The sequence below is a fragment of the Cyprinodon tularosa genome, unplaced genomic scaffold (genome assembly GCF_016077235.1).
Source record: "Cyprinodon tularosa strain WSP-4 unplaced genomic scaffold, ASM1607723v1 ctg409, whole genome shotgun sequence".
Lineage (NCBI taxonomy): Eukaryota > Metazoa > Chordata > Actinopteri > Cyprinodontiformes > Cyprinodontidae > Cyprinodon > Cyprinodon tularosa.
Window position 1 is genome coordinate 273621 of NW_024039129.1, and position 21841 is coordinate 295461.

The window sequence follows — 21841 nt, forward strand, 5'->3', positions numbered from 1 at the left end:
TTGTTGTTGTTGTTTTTGCCTGCATAAACTTATACTAAACTAAATGTTTTCATCTGAAATTATTAAAACCCTAAGGTGCAAATGCGCAGCAAAAGAGAAAACATGCAAACAAAAAAAAGACACGCTCACAAATTAAATGCGGCAAACAAAAAGCAAATAAAATGCAGAAAAAACAAAAAAGAAGACACCCCCGAATGAAATGCAGCAAACAAAAAGAGAGACGCAAACAAAAAAGAAGACACCCCCGAATGAAATGCAGCAAACAAAAAAGAAAACACCCCCGAATGAAATGCAGCAAACAAAAAGTGTTGAAAACGGAAGTGCTCCAGACCACTAGGGGGAGTCAAAGAAAATAGTATTCATTTCTATGGGACCAGATGCAAGATTCAGAGAAAGATATTTGAAAGAAAGTAAAGGTACGTATTACTATATTTCTTTTTAGATACGCCGTCTTTTATAATATTACAGAATAACAGAATAATTTATGGGTAGCGTGATAGACTTTGTGTCAGTCATACCGTTAGATAGATAGATAGATAGATAGATAGATAGATAGATAGATAGATAGATAGATAGATAGATAGATAGATAGATAGATAGATAGATAGATAGTGAATTCGATTTACGCTTTTAACTTTCGTATTTTTATCTTTTTTTGATTGCTCTTAGTTTTTCACAGTGACTCTGTGAAGTATTATCCTCTATAATGAGGTATTTTTCGGGGAGGTTCTGCGCTTTTTTGTGCTGTTTTTATCATGCTGCTCCCACCGGGACACGCTGCCTTTGTGTACAGGTGCTGGTCATAAAATTAGAATATCATGAAAAAGTAGATTGATTTCAGTAATTCCATTTAAAAAGTGAAACTTGTATATTATATTCATACATTACATACAAACTGATATATTTCAGATGTTTATTTTGTTTAATTTTGATGATTACAAATGACAACAAATGAAAATCTCAAATTCATCATATCAGAAAATTAGAATATTGTGAAAAGGTTCAAAATTGATGGCCCCTGGTGCCACACTCTAATCAGCTAATTAAAGGTGGGGTATGTGATGTTTTCTGGAGCAGGTTTTTACCATACTGATTGAAAACCTCCTCACGAGCCCATTGCGCCAACTGAGATAGAATGTTTGGAAAAAAAACGAAATCTTTTAGTCCAGTGTAGAGGGCGTAGTCAGAGGAAAACGCAAACCAATAGAAGTAACTATCATCCCTACTTCTACTGGTTTCTGGCACGCCCATCAACCGTCAGCTCTGAGCTCTCCCCACCCCTCCCCCCTGCGCGTTCACAGACTCGTGACACCCCCCCCCCCCCCCCCCCCCCCCCCAAGTGCCGCTGAAGGGAGGACCTGTTCGAATTTACAGACAGAACTCTTGTGGTCTCCTTATTTTCAAGGACTTCGAAGGGTCCAGTCTAGGTAGACCGCGTCCTTGGAGGATGCAGCCCAGGTTTTTGAACAGAGCCTCTGATTAAGAACAGGGCTGCCTGCACTGACGCGGCTCAGGGATTACGTCACACGGAGCGTCGTGCGCAGTGAAATCAGGACATTTCCTCACTTTCTAAAAAAAACCCGGGACGCCCGGGACAGGACGTGAAATACGGATATGTCCCGGGAAATACGGACGTTTGGTCACCCTAATCAATACTTCTTGAAATGACAACCGTGACAACTTGTTTACGACCATATTGAATTGTTCAACACTCTTACCGTACTAGGAGAAGACGACGCCATCATGGAAGTTAGCCTGTTATGTTGTGGTTAGCTAGTAATAGACATGAGCTTCTCGCCTCATCCCGAGTCACGTGCACTCGCGAGGTCTCGGCCTGTTTCTTTCTCGTTCTCGGGAACATCCGAACATTCTCGACTGACAGCAGGCGCGTTCATGTAATTTGGAGGCGTGGTTTCGTGGGGTGGGCTGAAGGTGTGTATTTTCAAAAATGTAGCTGGCAGGAACCGTTTATCCAGGATCATATACCCCACCTTTAACTCAAACCACCTGCAAAAGCCTTTAAATGGTCTTTCAGTCTAGTTCTATAGGCTACACAATCATGGGGAAGACTGCTGACTTGACAGTTGTCCAAAAGACGACCATCGACACCTTGCACAAGGAGGGCAAGACACAAAAGGTCATCGCTAAAGAGGCTGGCTGTTCACAGAGCTCAGTGTCCAAGCACATTAATAGAGAGGCGAAGGGAAGGAAAAGATGTGGTCGAAAAAAGTGTACAAGCAAGAGAGATAACCGCACCCTGGAGAGGATTGTGAAACAAAAGCCATTCAAAAATGTGGGGGAGATTCACAAAGAGTGGACTGCAGCTGGAGTGAGTGCTTCAAGAACCACCACACACAGACGTATGAAAGACATGGGTTTCTGCTGTCGCATTCCTTGTGTCAAGCCACTCTTGAACCACAGACAGCGTCAGAAGCGTCTTGCCTGGGCTAAAGAGAAACAGGACTGGACTGCTGGTGAGTGGTCCAAAGTCATGTTCTCTGATGAAAGTAAATTTTGCATTTCCTTTGGAAATCAAGGTCCCAGAGTCTGGAGGAAAAGAAGAGAGGCACTTCATCCACGTTGCTTGAAGTCCAGTGTAAAGTTTCCACAGTCAGTGATGGTTTGGGGTGCCATGTCATCTGCTGGTGTTGGTCCATTGTGTTTTCTGAGGTCCAGGGTCAACGCAGCCACATACCAGGAAGTTTTAGAGCACTTCATGCTTCCTGCAGCTGACCAACTTTTTGGAGATGCAGATTTCATTTTCCAACAGGACTTGGCACCTGCACACAGTGCCAAAGCTACCAGTACCTGGTTGAAGGACCATGGTATCCCTGTTCTTAATTGGCCAGCAAACTCTCCTGACCTTAACCCCATAGAAAATCTATGGGGTATTGTGAAGAAGAAGATGCAATACACCAGACCCAACAATTCAGAAGAGCTAAAAGCCACTATTAGAGCAACCTGGGCTATCATAACACCTGAGCAGTGCCACAGACTGATCGACTCCATGCCACGCCGCATTGCTGCAGTAATACAGGCCAAAGGAGGCCCAACTAAATACTGAGTGCTGTACATGCTCATACTTTTCATGTTCATACTTTTCAGTTGGCCAACATTTCTATAAATCCTTTGTTTTTATTGGTCTTCAGTAATATTCTAATTTTCTGATATGATGAATTTGAGATTTTCATTTGTTGTCATTTGTAATCATCAAAATTAAACAAAATAAACATCTGAAATATATGAGTTTGTATGTAATGTATGAATATAATATACAAGTTTCACTTTTTAAATGGAATTACTGAAATCAATCTACTTTTTCATGATATTCTAATTTTATGACCAGCACCTGTACTCCAGAGAACAGCTGATCGCTCTAATGCCGGCCGGCGTTTTAGCCAGACAGCTGGAATACCACCCGAACTCTGGAGGAAAACACGCCGTGGTTGCAGAGGAGGAAAACAACATTATCACTTTACTTGGATTTATCACTTTAATTGGACTTTTCACTTTATTTGGATTTAGTTTTTACATATGCATAGATATACGTACAGATATATATACAGAAGAGCTATATGTGTATATATATTTTATCTCTGTTTATTCTTATTTTTTATCTTTATTATATTGTATAGTTGGATGTGTGTATATATCATGTAAAACTGTAACTGGAGCGTGTAACAAAAGTAATTTCCCTCTGGGATTATTAAAGTATTTCTGATTCTGATTTACCTTTTTTAGGTGGCCATGTTTTGCTGTTTCTGTGGACAAAATCTAGGAACAATTCAAGTTTTCTGTTTTTCATGTGGGAAGAATGTGCAGATCTTGGCACAAGCTCAAGACACTGGTAAGCAGTGATGGCATAGTTACTTGTAAAAATTAACTTTAATCGATTACTTATTACTACTTGAAAAAGTAGATTAGTGATTACTTTTTTTGGAAATTCACTAAGTTACATTATTTTATTTTTTTTCCACCACTTGTGAAAAGCTTGAACGTTGCAAATAATTAATTGCAAGTTATTTAATTATAGTAATATCAAGTATGTATCTCCGCTTATAAGGTTGAACTGAACGGGAGATTAATGGTTACAACAGCACCCACACACTCACACACACACATCTACACCCACACACACAGTGCATCAGCAATATTACCTATGCTAAATAAAAATAATAAAAATAGATTAGACATATTAATGTTCTTTGTGTTACTGAAAAATATCAGCTCTTTTGATAATAATTAAGGTGATTTCTGTTTCAAACTTTTTATAGATTCAAGGATGGCCTTTCAACACTGAACTTCCAGAATGCTTTGGAGCAGCATGCTTCCATCTTCAGGCCATTTATGCGTGCAAGAGTGGAACAGCTGACATCCAAAATATTGGAGGAAATATTTGAGGTTCAGCTCAGTGAAAAGGGTAGCAGCAGACGACATGAGGAAACAAGAGTGCTAGGATTCTGGAGAGACTTTCTCCTTGACGCAGAAGGAGGACTTTAAGATTTATTGCTATATTCTGGTGTTATTGTAATATCTGATACATAAACTCATTGCTTCTTTTCTAGAACAAAAAACGGGTTTCTCTCTCCAGGACGTCCTGATGTTTGCCACCGGCTTGAACACACTACCTCCATCTTCAATTCTGCCACCACCAAAACTGATCTTTCAGGCCACTTCTCGTTTTCCTGTCAGTAGCACCTGCTCCAACACTATCAAAATACCAATGTCCAAGACGTATCATCAGTTTAAAGAAGACATGGACTTTGGGATTCAAAACTCCCCTGGGTTTGGGCTTTATTAAGGTCAAATGCATAACAAAACAAAATGTTATCTATTTAACTTGTCAAACCTGTTCAGTTATGACACTGTTTACTGTTTGTGTGCGACCTTCAAATTTGGATTCTTGTTTGTTTATAAGTCCACCATGTTTTTCAGTTTGATATAGTTTTCGACACATGATTCCCAACTCTGTGGATGTGCTAGGCCACACTGTCTCTGGAGGTTCTCAAAATGTGCCTGAAGGTGTTCATCTCCACATTGAATGTTGTTAGTCTCTGTCACAAACTGTCCGAATGGCTCCTGGGAAACTAGGAAACCACAGTCTGTTCCACCAAACCTAGGAATAGAAGAAACACAGGAAACATTTAGTTATATTTACATTTCTTCACTAAACTGTTACTGCTCTGACTATTGTTATAACCTGTCTAAATGATTAATTGTATTTAAATTTACATTTTAGAAATTGTCATCTGAAATTGTTAGAATAAAAAGTGACATACTGTTAACACATTGTTCATTATTTTAGTTTTGGCAAATTATTTTTTAGAGTTCCCAAAGAGGTTTTAAATTAACCAGATGTTGAAGACAAAAACAACAAAAATTACCTGTGAGGTAGATGATACATCACATCTGGTTTACCAGATGGACAGCAAGGTCTTAACAGGTCTTATGGTATGTTTATGCCACCTGTTCTTGCATTCATCAAGATCTCTCTGTAGCATATCCATGAAGACAAACCGCACAAGGCATGTGTGCTCATGACTTCCATTGAAGAGATGTCTTTCCTTCAAATCGTTCATGAGATCCATCCAGAACTGAGATCTACAATAAACCAAAATTATAAGATAATTATATCAGCAGAAAGTAATAGGACTAGTTTCTATGTCATGAAAATAGTTGAATATATGTTGACCTACAAAGTTAAATATAAATTAAGCAGACATCAACTGTTATACTTTAAATGTTGAGCTTCTGATTCATCCATATCAAATGTTAAACTATAAAATTAAGTTGTATATAGCACAAAAACATAATGGTCATTAAGAGATATGCAAGTACTTCATTTCTTCTGACAAAGTAGAGGTAATCGAGTAAAATGTTGCATTAAAAATTTGAAATGTTTGCTTATCCAAGAAGACTACTAAATTTATTCACCTTTTCAAGGTCTACTACTTGGTATTTATACAAAAATTACAATAAACTGTTGACAAACTCACCTTTGTTTTCTGAAATATGACCACCAGCTTTCGATGCGTCGGTTGGCTGTTGAGGAGCCATACATATGGCTGGCAACGCTCAAGCTTTTCACAAGTGGTGGAGAAAAAAAAAAATTTAACTTAGTGAATTTCCAAAAAAAGTAATCACTAATCTACTTTTTCAAGTAGTAATAAGTAATCGATTAAAGTTAATTTTTACAAGTAACTATGCCATCACTGCTTACCAGTGTCTTGAGCTTGTGCCAAGATCTGCACATTCTTCCCACATGAAAAACAGAAAACTTGAATTGTTCCTAAATTTTGTCCACAGAAACAGCAAAACATGGCCACCTAAAAAAGGTAAATCAGAATCAGAAATACTTTAATAATCCCAGAGGGAAATTACTTTTGTTACACGCTCCAGTTACAGTTTTACATGATATATACACACATCCAACTATACAATATAATAAAGATTTAAAAAAATAAGAATAAAAAGAGATAAAATATATATACACATATAGCTCTTCTGTATATATATCTGTACGTATATCTATGCATATGTAAAAACTAAATCCAAATAAAGTGAAAAGTCCAATTAAAGTGATAAATCCAAGTAAAGTGATAATGTTGTTTTCCTCCTCTGCAACCACGGCGTGTTTTCCTCCAGAGTTCGGGTGGTATTCCAGCTGTCTGGCTAAAACGCCGGCCGGCATTAGAGCGATCAGCTGTTCTCTGGAGTAAACAAAGGCAGCGTGTCCCGGTGGGAGCAGCATGATAAAAACAGCACAAAAAAGCACAGAACCTCCCCGAACCTCATCTATCTATCTATCTATCTATCTATCTATCTATCTATCTATCTATCTATCTATCTATCTATCTATCTATCTATCTATCTATCTATCTATCTATCTATCTATCTATCTATCTATCTATCTATCTATCTATCTATCTATCTATCTATCTATCTATCTATCTATCTATCTATCTGATTATGATTAGCATGAGCATAATTGCTTTGCTAACTCGGGCAAGCATCTACGAGACCGAGCCCAGAACGGTATGACTGACACAAAATCTATCACGCTACTAGGGGTGGGTATTGCCAAAGAAGTCACGATTCGATTCGAATCACGATTCACAGGCCACGATGCGATTCTATCACGATGCATCACGATACTTGAATTATTGCGATGCATTGCAATATTTTCTCCTCCGTGTTTTGTTTTTGAATGACTCGGCACAGTATCCCACGGCCGGAAATGCTTGTGACACAAGGCAGCGTGCCTCAACACATTTGCAGTGACTTCTACTGGACTGGAAGTGGTATTGCACTTGTTTTTGGCTGATGTTCGCCAACCATTCATGCAATTTTATTTATTCATTTTTTTAAATTAATAATCGATTCTTGGCATCAAGAATCGATGCAGTAGATCACGAAAATTAGAATCACGATGCATCATCATCACGATTATTTTGCACACCCCTACACGCTACCCATAAATTATTCTGTTATGCTATAATATTATAAAAGACGGCGTATCTAAAAAGAAATATAGTAATACGTACCTTTACTTTCTTTCAAATATCTTTCTCTGAATCTTGCATCTGGTCCCATAGAAATGAATACTATTTTCTTTGACTCCCCCTAGTGGTCTGGAGCACTTCCGTTTTCAACACTTTTTGTTTGCTGCATTTCATTCGGGGGTGTTTTCTTTTTTGTTTGCTGCATTTCATTCGGGGGTGTTTTCTTTTTTGTTTGCTGCATTTCATTCGGGGGTGTCTTCTTTTTTGTTTGCGTCTCTCTTTTTGTTTGCTGCATTTCATTCGGGGGTGTCTTCTTTTTTGTTTGCTGCATTTTATTTGCTTTTTGTTTGCCGCATTTAATTTGTGAGCGTGTCTTTTTTTTTGTTTGCATGTTTTTTCTTTTGCTGCGCATTTGCACCTGTCGGCCACCGTAACATAGTTTAATATGGGAGGAAAAAAATCCTATGTATGGCTGCAGTTAGTAGTATGGTCAGTAGGGGCGCTAGGCTGCAGCTGGTGGTTTATTGTCACTCTGGGTGACAGTGGAGGGAAATAACAGATATTCAGTTGCCATTTGTACGGAAGAGGATTAGGGCCACTGAAAAAAAAAAGTTAACTGATTTTTAAATGTTATTTCAGTTTACACAAAAAAACAACCATATGTGTTTGCTGGAGTTTGTTTTGTTTTTTTCTCTAATGGATAAAGATGTCACATTTCAATATACTGTTGATTTAGAAAACACGGTCAAGTTTTGGTTTGATAAAAAGGGACATTTTCCATCATCAGCAGCAAGCCATCCAACTACCCCAGTCAAACTCCTGTATCTATCACATTTTAAGACAGGTGCGGAATAAATCTTAAAACCAAAACTAAGATTAGATGATCACATTTTGACTTACTATGGTTATGTATAAATTTATCAGGGGTGCAACTATATGTAGACTCAAAACTTCTGTGAAAACCTGGAACTATAATCCCTGTGTGCGGTGAGTCTAAAGCAAAATGTATCTTTTTTTTTTATGAATCACTAGATTAAAAAATGGTTTCTATGATGTTTCCATTTATCGAGATTCATCCATGCTGAAAACTGATACATATAACAAAATGTTTGTAAAAACGTTATAAATTGCAAAACACCTGAGATTGAAGAATATAATGATAATAATTATAATAATTATAATTTAATAATATGATAATAGTAGTATTATAATAATAATATCATAATATTGTTATATAATATTATTATGTTACCGTTTACCGGGGTTTTGGTTGCAAAGGGTCTGGTGCTGTTCCGATTTCCGCCACCAGATGGCAGTAGTGACGCATAAGGAAGCGTTTTAGTCTTGCGCAGAAGCAGTAGCAGAGAGCTGCAGCTGAAGAAGCACAATAATGTGTAACATGCAGCAGAATTTTGAACCTGCTGAATACGGCAAAGAAAATATTACTGAATCCCAAAATAGAGTGAGCTGTAGTAGGCCAGTCTAGAAGTACTAAAAATACTAAAGGCATAAATAACTCTGTCAAGGACATTAAATGATGAAGATGATGTGATGTTTTTCTCTATGTGATGCATGTTGTCACATTGCCGGATCCCCCCTCTAATTTCTGTTTTTCAAATCCTTTATTTTTCATGCATAATGCAAAAAGCATCAAATTCAATGATTTCTGCTTTTATGTTTTTTTTTTTTTCCAGAGGGAGGCGGATGTATTTTAAAAACCAACCAGTGTGGATGGACTTTAGGCAGATTGGGAGGTTTCATCACATGAAGGAGTGGCTACACTCTGGCCTTGAAACACCTTATCAGAGGTGTTAAGTAACTAAGTATAAATACTTTGTAACAATACCTAAGAAGCTTTCATTTATAGTATTTATTTTTCTGAGGACTTTTTACTTTTCTTCCCTCCATTTGAACACAAACATATTTCCTTTCTACTCCTTACTTTATCAAAACCTACTGGTCATTTTTATAAATACAGATAACGGCATGAAATCAGAAAGAGAATCTGTCCAGTTGGAGCAAGGTTACTTTATAGAAAAACTCAGATATTTATATTTACATGTTATTATGTGATCAATTTGTAGGATTCTTCATAAAAATGAAGAACATTATGGGTAACAGTGAGCATCCTCTTCATCAGTCAGTTAAACAACAACAGTGTCTTATCTAATTTTACGAAGAAGGTGAATATTGGGATTTTTTTTTTTTTTGCTGGTCTCAGACATTGGGAATAACTTTTTTTCTTTTTTTTTTTTTTTGTTAATTGGATTTAATAACCAGGACACAATGACATAATGTTGGTCCAATGTTCTCATTTATTCTGTCACCAAACTCAATACATACAAATTTTATTCTGAAATAGTTTCCATTCGAGTTTGAACTGAAGTTTGATGCAAATAAAGCATCAGAATGCATCCAAGAAATAAAACGCCTTCTGTAATTTCCTTCCTTTATTTTCCATTTTCTTTACAATCTCTTTGATTTCATAACTGAAGTCAGGGGATAAAATTCTCTTCATTTTGTAATCTGCATACAGTCATCAATACAACACAATCATTCAAAGTACAATTTCACAAAATTTCCAGAAACCCTCTCTTCTGACAGAGCCTTTACATCGGACACCGATGGACGTAATAACCTGTCACGTAACCTATTATGTAAATAACCACCATTGCAGCCAAGGCTCCTGCTGACTTCATTATGATCCCAGTGCTCCCAGTGCAAACTCTGTTGTAGATCCTGTAAATTAGATAAACCATAAAGTTAATACATCTTTTCATTACAAAAATTTGTTTATCTTTAAATATTGCTGAGTTCTTTCAAAGAAGCCAAATCTGGTTATGTGATCCAACAAAACTTTTTTGGCTTAGATTCAACTTTCTTTTTCTCTACTACTACTAGAGATTAACCAGTGCAGGATTTTTATGCCGGATGCAGATACCAGTTATTACCAAAACAAACCCCTTTTGTTCTGATCTGATGCCCTGATTTTGTGGACCAATACTTTAGGCCAATTTTCCTTTTTATTCCTCCATTTACATGATAAAAGTGGTAAATTGATAAGAAATGTTGCACAAGTGTTAATTTAAAAGAAAGAAAGATGCATTAAAGCTACAGTGTGTAATTTTCAGCGACATCTAGCGGTCAGACTGCAGACTGCAGCAACATGAACGTCTCCCCCCCACCGCTTCTCCCCCCCAACAGTACGGCGAGCGTTACGGGACAAAATGTCTTCCACGACGTCCGCATCACCTACCTTCTCAAGTGATGAGGTTTGTTTACATAGATAATTTTACAGATAGTATTTCATTAGTCTGTGTAGGGTATAGATTTCATGTAGACTTAAGATAATAAATATACCCGTTATTTTTTCTACGTCGTTGTGACGTTTTGGTGAGCTGCTTTGCATGGTGATATAAACAGACGAAGTAATTGTAGTCATTAGTTTAACAGCGAGATTGTGTTCGCTGGAAGAATATATATTCCCCGTTTACAGAGTCCAAGTCTTGTTTGTGGCACGGGGGTTACAAGGCAAGGAAGAGGGAAAGGCCCTGCTGAAAAATAAATGTGCTAAGTGTACTAAAATTTAGCATACTTTTGTGTACTTGAAGGCACACTAATCATTACTATACTTTAAGTGTGTTTATGATTAGTTAACTTGAAGGATGCTATTTTGGAACAACTAATTTTGTACTAAATATATTTTAATTGTAATTAAATTGTGGGCAAGCTCAACTTGAAGTGTATTTAGTGTACTTTGATGTGCTAAAGTGGAACAACTTAAAGTATATTTTGTATACTTTAAGTATATGAGTTTATATGTACTAATATATGCTTAATTAGTCAAATTAAAGTGCACTATGGTTGTATTATAACTACATTAAAAATGATTTGTTAGTGTCTTAAAAATATATAAGCTTTAAAACTTTTAATATACTCTTACTGTGGTAATAATATGCTTAATTATACTGTTGGCTTATTCCATTTACTAAAAAAGCATACTTTGCAGTTAATAGTAAATATACTTTATCATTACATTGCTATACTACTTTCTACCTTGCACATTCTTGCAAATGTATTAACAGTATACTAAATGCTGAAAGACTTGTGGATATACTTCCGTGCAGATAAAAAATATACTTTAATGTATTTGAAACATGTCCAAATTATAGTACATTACAAATAATATAACAACTTGTACTATCTCAGAATGTATAAACATTTACATATCGACTTTAACCATTTTCATTATAAAACTTACAACACATTTTCAAATATTGGTACTTTAGTACACTTTGTAGAAATATGTCAATGTCAGGCAGCAGACCTAAACATTACAAATAAACTTTAAACACAGAGGAATAGGGATGGGAATCGAAAACCGGTTACTGTTAAGAACCGGTTCCGTATTTTCCGATTCCATGGCATCGTTTGGCTGCTCGCTGAATGATTCTTTTTTCGATTCCCGCAGCACCAGAGCCTAGAGCGCCAGCTCTGGGGAGCACGACTTACGTCACGTTTTTTACGTAAGTTACGCAACTTACGCAAGTTGGAAGAACTATTCGAGGAGGAAGACAACGAGCTGCGGTCACTTTGTGAATAAAAGCCCCGTCTTTCCTTAGCCCAGAGAGTAGATCAGGAAATCCAGCTCTATAAAAGCTTGCCCTCCATCCCCTGCAGGGATAGCGCCACACTGTGGTGGTGGAACAAGCAAGATACGCTGCCCTTGCTATCTGGACTGGCTGAAAACTACCTCTGTGTGCAGGCTTCCTCCACCCCATCTGAGAGGGGGTTCTCCACGGCTGGAGACACCATTAGCCCTGAAAGATCCCGTATCCTTCCAGAAAAAGCAGATATGCTCATCTTTCTGCAAAGAACTGTTAATTTTCCCTACTACTGTTTTATAATTAGTATTTTTTGTTATTTAAAATAGGTTATTATCCCATCATTTGTTATTAGACATTGTTGGTTATTAAGTTTGTTCTTGTATTCATTTTTAATTTAAACACAGATGTTACTCCAGTTTCACATTTCCTGTGGACATCTTGATCTTGTTGAGTTTGTAAGATTGTGCAATAGTTAAGTAAACAAAGTTGATTCTGATAATCAAACTGTTTGTTCTCCTTTTCCCCCCAAATTGGAATCGAAAAAAGAATCGATAAAGAATCAAATCGTTTCATAGAATCGAAAAGGGAATCGGAATCGTGAAAATCTTTTCAATTCCCAACCCTACAGAGGAATACTGAACAATGAAAAACAACATTCCTTATTATTGCACCCCTAAACCCTCGCACCATACAAAAACACGCCCACCACACATTATTTTCCTTTTTTTGGCTGAACTGCTCATTGTTACATTTTCGTCTGATGGCCGTGCGCACATCAGAGACACTTGTCTACGGAAACTCCAGAAGAACAGCGTCTGTTAACCAAACAGAGAGATACTGTAAGTCACGCAGCATATTCATAGTATTTTTGAACAGTACATCAGAAAAGTCTGACAAATTGTATCAGTATGATATACCAGGGTCCATAAGTGCACCAGAAAAAGAAATTGTCCATTTCAGTTGAATTTAAATAAATCTGATGCATCAAGTGGTTTTATCAGATCTGATCAAAAAAATTAAACAAAGTAACAACAAAAATTGTCCGAGATCTCAGAAAAGAAAAAAATTATGAATCCGCAGAAAGAAAGGGAAGAAAAATCCTTAAGTTTCCTTGTTTTTCCTACCACCCTCCAGGGAACCGGATGGCATTCACATTGGGAACATTCTGCATCAACATCTCTGGTGGAGTCTAGTCCAGTCCATACAATGAACCGCTCAGCTGTAACAGCAGGTTCTGCAACTATGTAAAAAAAAAAAAAAACAGACTGCACGCAAATGTGCAGAGCAATTACTTCAATTGGAAAATAAATCATGTAATCACCATAATATAAATTGGTTTTACCACATTTATACAGACAAAAATATATAAATAAAGTAAAATTATCAATTTACATGTGGTTCACGGTCTAAGAAATCATTATGGTCAGTAGTCAATACTTGTATCTGGAAAAAACAATCCAGGACACTTATGAAGGGTTAATTTTACGTTAACCCCTTGTGGGGGTTTTACAGCAACATCACACACGATGTAGCTAGCTTGCAAGTGCATTTATTTTTTAGAAGAGCACATGGGGGCGTGTTAGCCTCCTTCTCACTGTGCTAATGCATTCAATAAATCAAAACTAGCTAGTAAAATTACATATCTTACAAAACATTATATCCTGACTGGTTTTACATCTCAATAAATATATATATTTCATTCACAGGTTCATGTGAACTCACCAGGATATTCTTCACAGCAAATCTTCCTGCTCAACCGATTACATCTCCTGTTTCTACAATACAAATATAATCATCAAAATCGCGTTTTATACAGATATCTTAAGATTTCAAAACCAAATGGGAATGTTTTGAAAGTTACCTCTCTCCATGCAGACCGAGGCCTTAAAAGAAAAGCATGCTGGCTCTGAGCAGGGAGGAGCCGTGACTAACTGCTGTGCAGGTGTGGTGCATTCAAAGTCTATGGGAATTCTGATATCAGTACTGAACCAAAAACTCCCAAGACTAAAATTCTTGGGGAGCTACTACTTTACAGACATCAAGGCCAAACAACCTCCACATATCACTCCTATACGCATGAAGTGCTGTCAGCGACTTTTAAATATGTGCACTCACCAATTGGTCTTGTTTGCAGTAGCCCTGCTTTGATCCATTAAACAATACTAATGAAATGTTCTTTTTTGAACACTTGAGACAATTGTAATGTGTTAAGTTTATTTCTTTTGCATTTGGCCAGTATTAACTTTTCTGTTGCAATGTGGGTTATGCTATTTGTTAGATCATAATGTAGCACTGCACCAGCTTTAAACCACTTGCTTTTCAGCAGAACACACATTTTTGTGCACCTGTACTTTTGAAGTGAACATTTAGTGTTTTGTTCAATGTGGTTTTGTGTGTAAGATGTATTGTATCATATTTCTTTTTCAAAACTTATTAAACATTACATAACAACTGCAATAATTGCTATCTGTGTACTTTACACACAGCACAAAATTGCATAATAGGGTTTAAGTGCATTTTTGTAGTTATACTATTGAACACTTTCCAAAAGAATTACCTGAAGTACAAGCGTATATAACTTCACTTCATAATTAGATTCAAATGTAACTTAAAATGCACTCAAACTTAATATTACAGTGTCGATATTAAAATGTGTACTTTTAAAATATGCTTTCAATGTACGTTACAATGACAATTTTGAGCATACAATTTAAAATATAGCAAAAATATATGTAAAAACAAATTTAAAATAAGTACACTTTAGAAATTACACATAACTTTCACTTAAAGTATACTTTTTTAATAATATATTTCTATAAAGTGTAACATAGTGTAATTATGTTAAAGTGTGTTAAAAGTATTAGCATGAAAGCGTAATGTTAGTATACTTTTTATATATTTACAAAAAGTACAATTTGTCTAAGTACATTTTCAGTAAACTATAGGAAATATGAATATACTTGAAATACAATAAAGCACTTTTTTTTTTTACTAGGGGGAAGAGGGCAGAGAGGCCGGGGTGAGCGTGCAGCTGGGGCCAGGCGAGAGAGGGGAGCCAGCGGGGTGAGAGCAGAGGAGGAAAGGCTTGAAGATCTCCAAAGGAGCCGGAGAGAAGTAACCGAGGTATATATCCAGAAAATTATTTTACAGAAAATTACTGAATCATTACCTGTGAAACGTCAGGGACGTTGCTGAATAAGTATACTGGAGAGTAACAGCATCATCACGCAGCATGTTATTGTTTTAGACAGGTCTGAGCATCCTGTACTCCAAAAACTGCAGTGATATTAGACAATTGTGTGTATAGGATTAATTACCTGTCCAAGAGAAAACTGGCAACTTGAGCGTCACTTTGAAAACCTTTTTCCTCCATCAGTGACTTCCATCGTGTAAATGCCGTGCCAATGTTGATCCGTGTTTTTTGTCGTTTCTTGTCACTCTTGCGTTTATTCTCGTCGTGTTTCCGCTTCTTAGATGACGGGGGTTCGGTGTCCGCCGCTTTTCGTTGTGATACAGAGTAGGCATGATCCTCCATTCGTCTGATGTTTGGCCACACAGTGCCAAACAGTTTGCAAAGTCACTCACGCCTGCCGCCTTGTTTACCTTTCTTGTTACCGAGGCGCAGTATACCTGCTTCTTCTTCTTCTTTGGTTTCAGGCAGACTAAACGCTTCTCAGGCATAATACTGCCATCTACTGTTCAGTACCGTCTCAGTTCATCTCTCTCAACTTGCCGTAGTTATTTTCGAGCGTCATGGGAGATCTCGCAATAGCTAGTTTGTTGCCTCTGCGCTGCCGTAGCGCAAAGATGTCAGCCTCCATGGCTGCGAGACCCGCTCCTATGTAATTATAAATAACGAATTCTAAGGCAACGCAAATGTTATGGTTAAAAGGCTGAGCTCATAGGTGATGATAAATAACATAGTTATGTATAATATATTAAATTTCTGAATTTATATGCCTGTAATTATTACACACTGTAGCTTTAACAAAATTGAAAAAAATACATTAACGATGGATAGCAGATGGAGGAAGCAGCAATGCGTACTCTGCATGTGATCTCAAGGCATGCTGAATGAATAAATAAAGCAGCGAAGCATGCATGGTTGCTAAAGGCAGCGCTATAGGTAACCGCCATGGATCTGGGCAGCCAGGTAACCAGTGGGAAACTGGCAAGCCATAAGAATCCGCTGTTCTGGTTGTACTGAAACTGAAATTTCGATTGCAATGTAAATTGTAGTTGACAATGAAGAAGTTTGATTGATTAATATGATTGGCTGAATGATGCATTGATCTATCTATAAAGTCATAATTATTAAGCAGCTAAATAACCAACCATACGTAAAATACTCAACACCCTTCACATCTGTCCAAAAAACATCTGGACGGTCCCCAGGAAGGTGTGCTGTTACCTCCAGATCAGAAGTAACACCAGAAAAAGGAGAATTATACTGACATGTACTGTGCTGGGAGAGGTCTGGTCAATGGATGCTTTAGGAACTGGACCTCTTGGACTTAGTGGATTAATTTATTTGACTTGCTGCTAGGAAATCCATCAATCTATCAATCTAAAATAATGACAGCCCTATCCAGCTCTGTCTGGGGGCTTCCTCGTGCCAGACTGAAAAATAGTCCCTCCAGGGATTTCTGGTGGAAGACCACTGCTCCACCCTGCTATTAACTTAAAACCATAAAACTAGATGCTCCTCCACTTGAGTTAGAGACTGACCATCTCCCAAGAGGCAGATTAGCATTACAAGAAAATCCAGTGTCCATCCGCCGCTTTGCTTAAAACACTCTCAAGGGGCTGGATTAAATAGTTCTGTATGGAAGGATAGGTCCAGAGTCCTTCACCCTGATGCAAAGATGTAAAAGGTTTATTATATGTTATCACAACTATTCTATGGCAGCTGTTTACATCTAGATCTGCACAATCAGTCGATGGGTTCAGAGGGCAATTTTAGCTCCTTGCAAGGCCAGGGCTGTTTAATTTTCCCCCCATAATATATAAACAGTTTAAAACTGTTTATTTTTTAGTTTGCTTTCACACAGATTGTTTTACCCATGTCTTAAAAGGTGTTTGTGACTTCAAACATTTATTTGAGACAAAAAAACAGTGAAAAATGTTTTCTATAGTTTGTCGGTAGAAAACAGTTGACAACAAATAGGTATCACCTTGTCACTGCTTTTCATCTCTATCTATATGAATAATATGAATATGAATAAATTTATATATTTTTATATCAATAATAAATCCAGACCAAAATAATAAGGTCAAATACTAACATCAGTGGAAATAGGAAAGTCAACCAATCAATAGATTAGAATGTTATTACTTATTAGGGATATATTTTAAATTGGCAGTCATTAATGTCATATGATTCAATTTGAATTCATTTGGAAAAAATTGAATATATGTTTGTATGTACTTGTGCTTTGGCAATATGTTTAAAACAGTCATTACAATAAAGCTTATTTGATTTAACTTGACTAAGGTCCAGAAGGATCACTTCAGGGTTTTTTAATACAGTGTTTATATGAAAATGAAGCTTAACGTTATCATAAAGAGAGCATAGAGAGAAAACAACATAGAATGTGCTCTGACAGAGAGTTGTCAAAAACACTGTTTTGTAGAATGATATGAGATTCAACACAATCATTATGCAATGTCACCTACACAACTGATGTGGCAAATGATTTTATCTTTGAGCAGTTTGTCTTAAAAGTTGGTATTAGCATCTTTGGAGTCTGATTATCTAAATAAGAATCACAGGAGATACGGAGAATGTCTTCAAACATCAAATGAGGTCACAAAGACATTTAAAATATGTATGAAGATTGGTTAAGAAAGAGAAAGAAGACAATCCTAATCAGTGAGTTTGAAGTCTTTACCCCCAGATAAGCAAAGGTGAAAAATATTTATTCACGTTTTTAGGTATTTATTTTAACACTGCTGAATAAGCAAATAAATATTCCAGGAAAGCTGATGGTTATTCAAACAGTAAATGATCAACTAATTCATGATGTATTTCTCAGGTCCTTAGGACATAGCTAGATTTTTTCTTCCTCTTGAGTTAATAAGTTTCAGATAAACAAATGGAAAGTGTTTTTTGTTAGCTCCCTTTATTTTTCACATGGGCATCCATAGGAAGGCTGTAAGAAAATAAACAAGGAATCCCGCAAAAAAGAAAGAATAACTCTAAAAGAGCTACTAAAAGCTTTGAGAACTCTACCAGGTCATAAAATGGTCTTATTACTTACAAAAAGGTATAATTAAAAGAGACTTAAACTATTTCCTCACAGTTGTGCCTCCCAATCAAACCCAACCCTGCAATTTCATTAACTGCATACATTTGTTTTTTTAAATATTTTCATGCAGTCCTCCAAGTTTGTTCCATAAGGGACAAAAAATTATTCCCTGCAAGTAAAGGTAATTTAAGCTTCATCTTTACATGTGGCAACACATGAACTCACCTTCTGGATGGGCTCTGTGACGCTTCCACGTTCATGTTGATGTTAGACTCGCTCCAGCGGTCATAATGCACGCTGGATTCTGCACCGGACTCCATTGGATATGGGTGTTTTTTCTATTACTGGTTTATCTTTGTAGTTTCCGCTGTTAAATGTCGATCTAGAGACAGAAAATATATAGTATTTTACATGCAGGCAAAAGTTTAATATAGAAACAAAAATATGTAATGATGTAAAATATAGTGTGTGTGAATGTACATTTCTAATTACAGGATTTCCTTAATGACTACAGAAAATAATGTTTCTAGTTTAATTCTTGTAGGACTGATGGCAAAGAATAAATCATTCAGTTATACAATGAATAAAAAGTATCTTTCTTACCCGTGGCTGACTAGAAGCAGCTCCCAAAGTCTTTCAAATCCAGAACCTTATAAAGAAAGCAATGCTTCCGTCACAGAGTTAAGACTTTGGTCAAAGTGCACAGGTTCACCTGTAGCCATCCTGTCATAAATAGGCCGGCCTACATTATACTTTATCATACTACAGCTTCATGGTGATAAAATACAATTCTGTCCTTGCTACATTAAATTCCAGGTTTGATCACATCCTGAGCAGATAGGAAGAAATGCAAAGCTTGACAAAAAGAAGCTGAATCTTGCACAGGATGTTAACTATTTATTTTCTATGCATAATAATAATCACCTTCGATCTTGTGTTTTGTTCTGCAGTCAATGCATGTGGACATCCGATTATAATAATACTTTTGATATACCTTCTGATGAGACTCTTGAAAATAACGATCTTTAACCTGTTTTTTATTGAGCATTTATTTATATTTAAAAGTTTATAGTGTTTTAAGTTTCTAATGGAATAAGTAAGTAAAAAAATCATATCTGTCTGTCTGTCTGCCTTCCTGCTTGCCTGTTTGTCAGTCTGTCTGTGTGCCTTCGTGCTTGCCTGTCTGTGTGTCTGCCTGCCTGCCTGCGTGTCTATGATCCGAATTAAATTAGCATCTGCTGCATAAGAAATCTCTGACACAGTATGAAGCAGGTGAGCTAATGCTGTGGGTCTCTTGCCAAAAGTATTTGTTTTAAAACTAAAATTAAAATTTTCCAGGTAAACTCCTTCAGTTTTCTTGGTTTAGTTCTCATTAGGCAAGCAAACAGAAAAGGACAAACATTTCCTCCATGCTTCTGTTGCAATGGTAAAAACAAAACAAAAACATACACGCAGATGCATGCTTGTCCTTCCATTGGCAGCCTATTTTTTTTTTATTTTACCAGGAAGTCCCTTGAGATAAAATCTCTTTTTCGAGGGAGACCTGGCCAAGGGGCAGCAGTACAATAAGACATATAAAAACACGTAAAAGCAACATAATAAAATCAATCATAAACTAGACTTTAGAATAACAGTTACAATTCTCTGTGTATTTATAAACATAATTCACCCAAATTGATCATAACTAACCAGAAACTAAGAAAGATAACTAAATAATCAAAACACATTATCTCAAAACAGAAATCAAACAATACAGCATAATAAATAATAAATAAATAAATAAATAAATAAATAAAAAGTTAATATTTAACAAGTTTTCCAGTACATATATATGTGTGTACGTGTATATATATTATATTATATTCGGTACATATCCATCTGTAAATTTAGTTCATAACACTAGTTATCTATATATTATATTCATCTAATAGTAAGATTCTGTCTATAATGGTATTGATCTCTATACTTATTCAGTAGAAACCCATGTCCTGTATTTATGGAATAATTTTCATTTGATTTTTCCTGCACTTGCTGCTATTGCACTTCTGGTTAGATCTAAAATGCATTTCGTTGCCTTGTACCTGTACCTATGTAATCACAATAAAGTTGAATCTAATCTAATATATATATATATATATATATATATATATATATATATATATATATATATATATATATATTGCATTACGCTATATATATATATATATATATATATATATATATATATATATATATATATATATATATATATATATATATAATAAAAGTATATATATATATATATATATATATATATATATATATATATATATATATATATATATATATATATAATAAAAGTATATATATATATATATATATATATATATATATATATACTTTTATTATATATATATATATATATATATATATATATATATATATATATATATATATATATATATATATATATAATAAAAGTATATATATATATATATATATATATATATATACTTTTATTTATTTATTTATTTTTATTAAAAAATAGCTTAAACGTTGATATAGCTTAAATTATTTTTAACGTTATTTATAATTTTATGTATCGTTTTATACACCGGAAGCTTTTGTTTCACACCGGAAGCATACTTTACATTTCTGACGCGCTCAAACTTCCGCTGCGCATTTTCAGGTTTGTTTGAGTGTTTTAATTTTCCCTGGGCTCAATTTCATCATACTTTGCATTTACGCTGTCATTTTCAATTATCGACACTGCCACGTGCTCCCTGTTAAATGCGTGTAAAAACCTGGATATTTATTTATCTTAAAAATAAGTATTTAGCGCCAGAAATTCACTAGCAACGGTCCCTCATGCTAATGCTAAGGCTAACGCTTGGTAACGTGTTAGCATTTTGCTAACCCTAAAGTAGGAAGGTCAAAATATGCGTTTATATTGCTCTTGACTTTTTATTTTTTAGGTAGGTTGTGGCAAGCTTTCAGACTTTTATTTATAGTTTTGTTGTTTTAGGCAAATAACCCTGTTATAACATAACTGACAGTGTGGTAGAGTTAATTGACAACATTCAATCCATCTCTGATACACCTAATGTGATAATATGTCACATTTAAATCCGTATGTTACATACATTTACAGCGTTATTTAGTTGTATCTGAAAAAAATTGAGTTCTGTTTTCACAAATGAATCTGGTGTTACACGATGTTCTCTTGAGCTGTTGAAATTAGTTTTGTGACATTATATTTAGGTATTAATCCTGTAGCATTAGGGTTAGTAGAGTTAGTAGACTAAATATGATTTGTCAGAAAACCTTTTATATAACCGACTCCAAATGTATTTTTATTTTATTTATATATTTTTCTTATTGGAATTAAATCAAATTCTGGAAAGAACTGGTAGATTGGTGAAAGGATTTGCAATTTAGCTGAAAACGTAAGCCTGTTATATCAGTCAATATCTATAATTATTGAGTAGCTGTTTCAACATATATG

At 35.6% G+C, this 21841-nt stretch overlaps 2 protein-coding genes and 3 long non-coding RNA genes across 9 annotated transcripts in view; 2 read left to right on the forward strand and 3 right to left on the reverse strand.

Annotated features, from left to right (window-relative positions):
- Positions 1–248: 248 nt before the first annotated feature.
- Positions 249–5285, forward strand: LOC119792040. The gene is made up of 3 exons (XR_005281924.1): positions 249–416; positions 3742–3847; positions 4275–5285. It is a non-coding gene; the product is annotated as an uncharacterized LOC119792040 (long non-coding RNA).
- A 186-nt stretch (positions 5286–5471) lies between these two features.
- LOC119792078 lies at positions 5472–7742 on the reverse strand. Of its 2 annotated transcripts, XR_005281932.1 has the most exons (4): positions 7545–7742; positions 6221–6326; positions 5997–6080; positions 5472–5601 (listed from the first exon to the last, which is right to left on the reverse strand). It is a non-coding gene; the product is annotated as an uncharacterized LOC119792078 (long non-coding RNA). The 2 variants fall into 2 exon arrangements; XR_005281931.1 differs by lacking the exon at positions 7545–7742 and having other exon boundaries at positions 6221–6446.
- Positions 7743–9794: 2052 nt separating this feature from the next.
- On the reverse strand, positions 9795–19062 carry smim1 (small integral membrane protein 1). Its single transcript, XM_038298490.1, has 3 exons — positions 18961–19062; positions 18583–18739; positions 9795–10241 (listed from the first exon to the last, which is right to left on the reverse strand). The coding sequence occupies exons 2-3, from the start codon at positions 18675–18677 to the stop codon at positions 10112–10114; spliced, it is 225 nt and encodes a 74-aa protein (XP_038154418.1). The 5' UTR covers positions 18678–18739; positions 18961–19062; the 3' UTR covers positions 9795–10111.
- LOC119792043 lies at positions 12831–13373 on the reverse strand. The gene is made up of 2 exons (XR_005281925.1): positions 13234–13373; positions 12831–12924 (listed from the first exon to the last, which is right to left on the reverse strand). It is a non-coding gene; the product is annotated as an uncharacterized LOC119792043 (long non-coding RNA).
- A 1919-nt stretch (positions 19063–20981) lies between the features above and the next one.
- cdk11b (cyclin-dependent kinase 11B) overlaps positions 20982–21841 on the forward strand; it is a 28056-nt gene continuing 27196 nt past the window's right edge. For all 4 annotated transcript variants that reach the window (XM_038298515.1, XM_038298516.1, XM_038298517.1 and 1 more), the window contains exon 1: positions 20982–21025. The gene's annotated coding sequence lies outside the window, so the exon portion shown is untranslated. The remainder of the gene's footprint in view (positions 21026–21841) is intronic.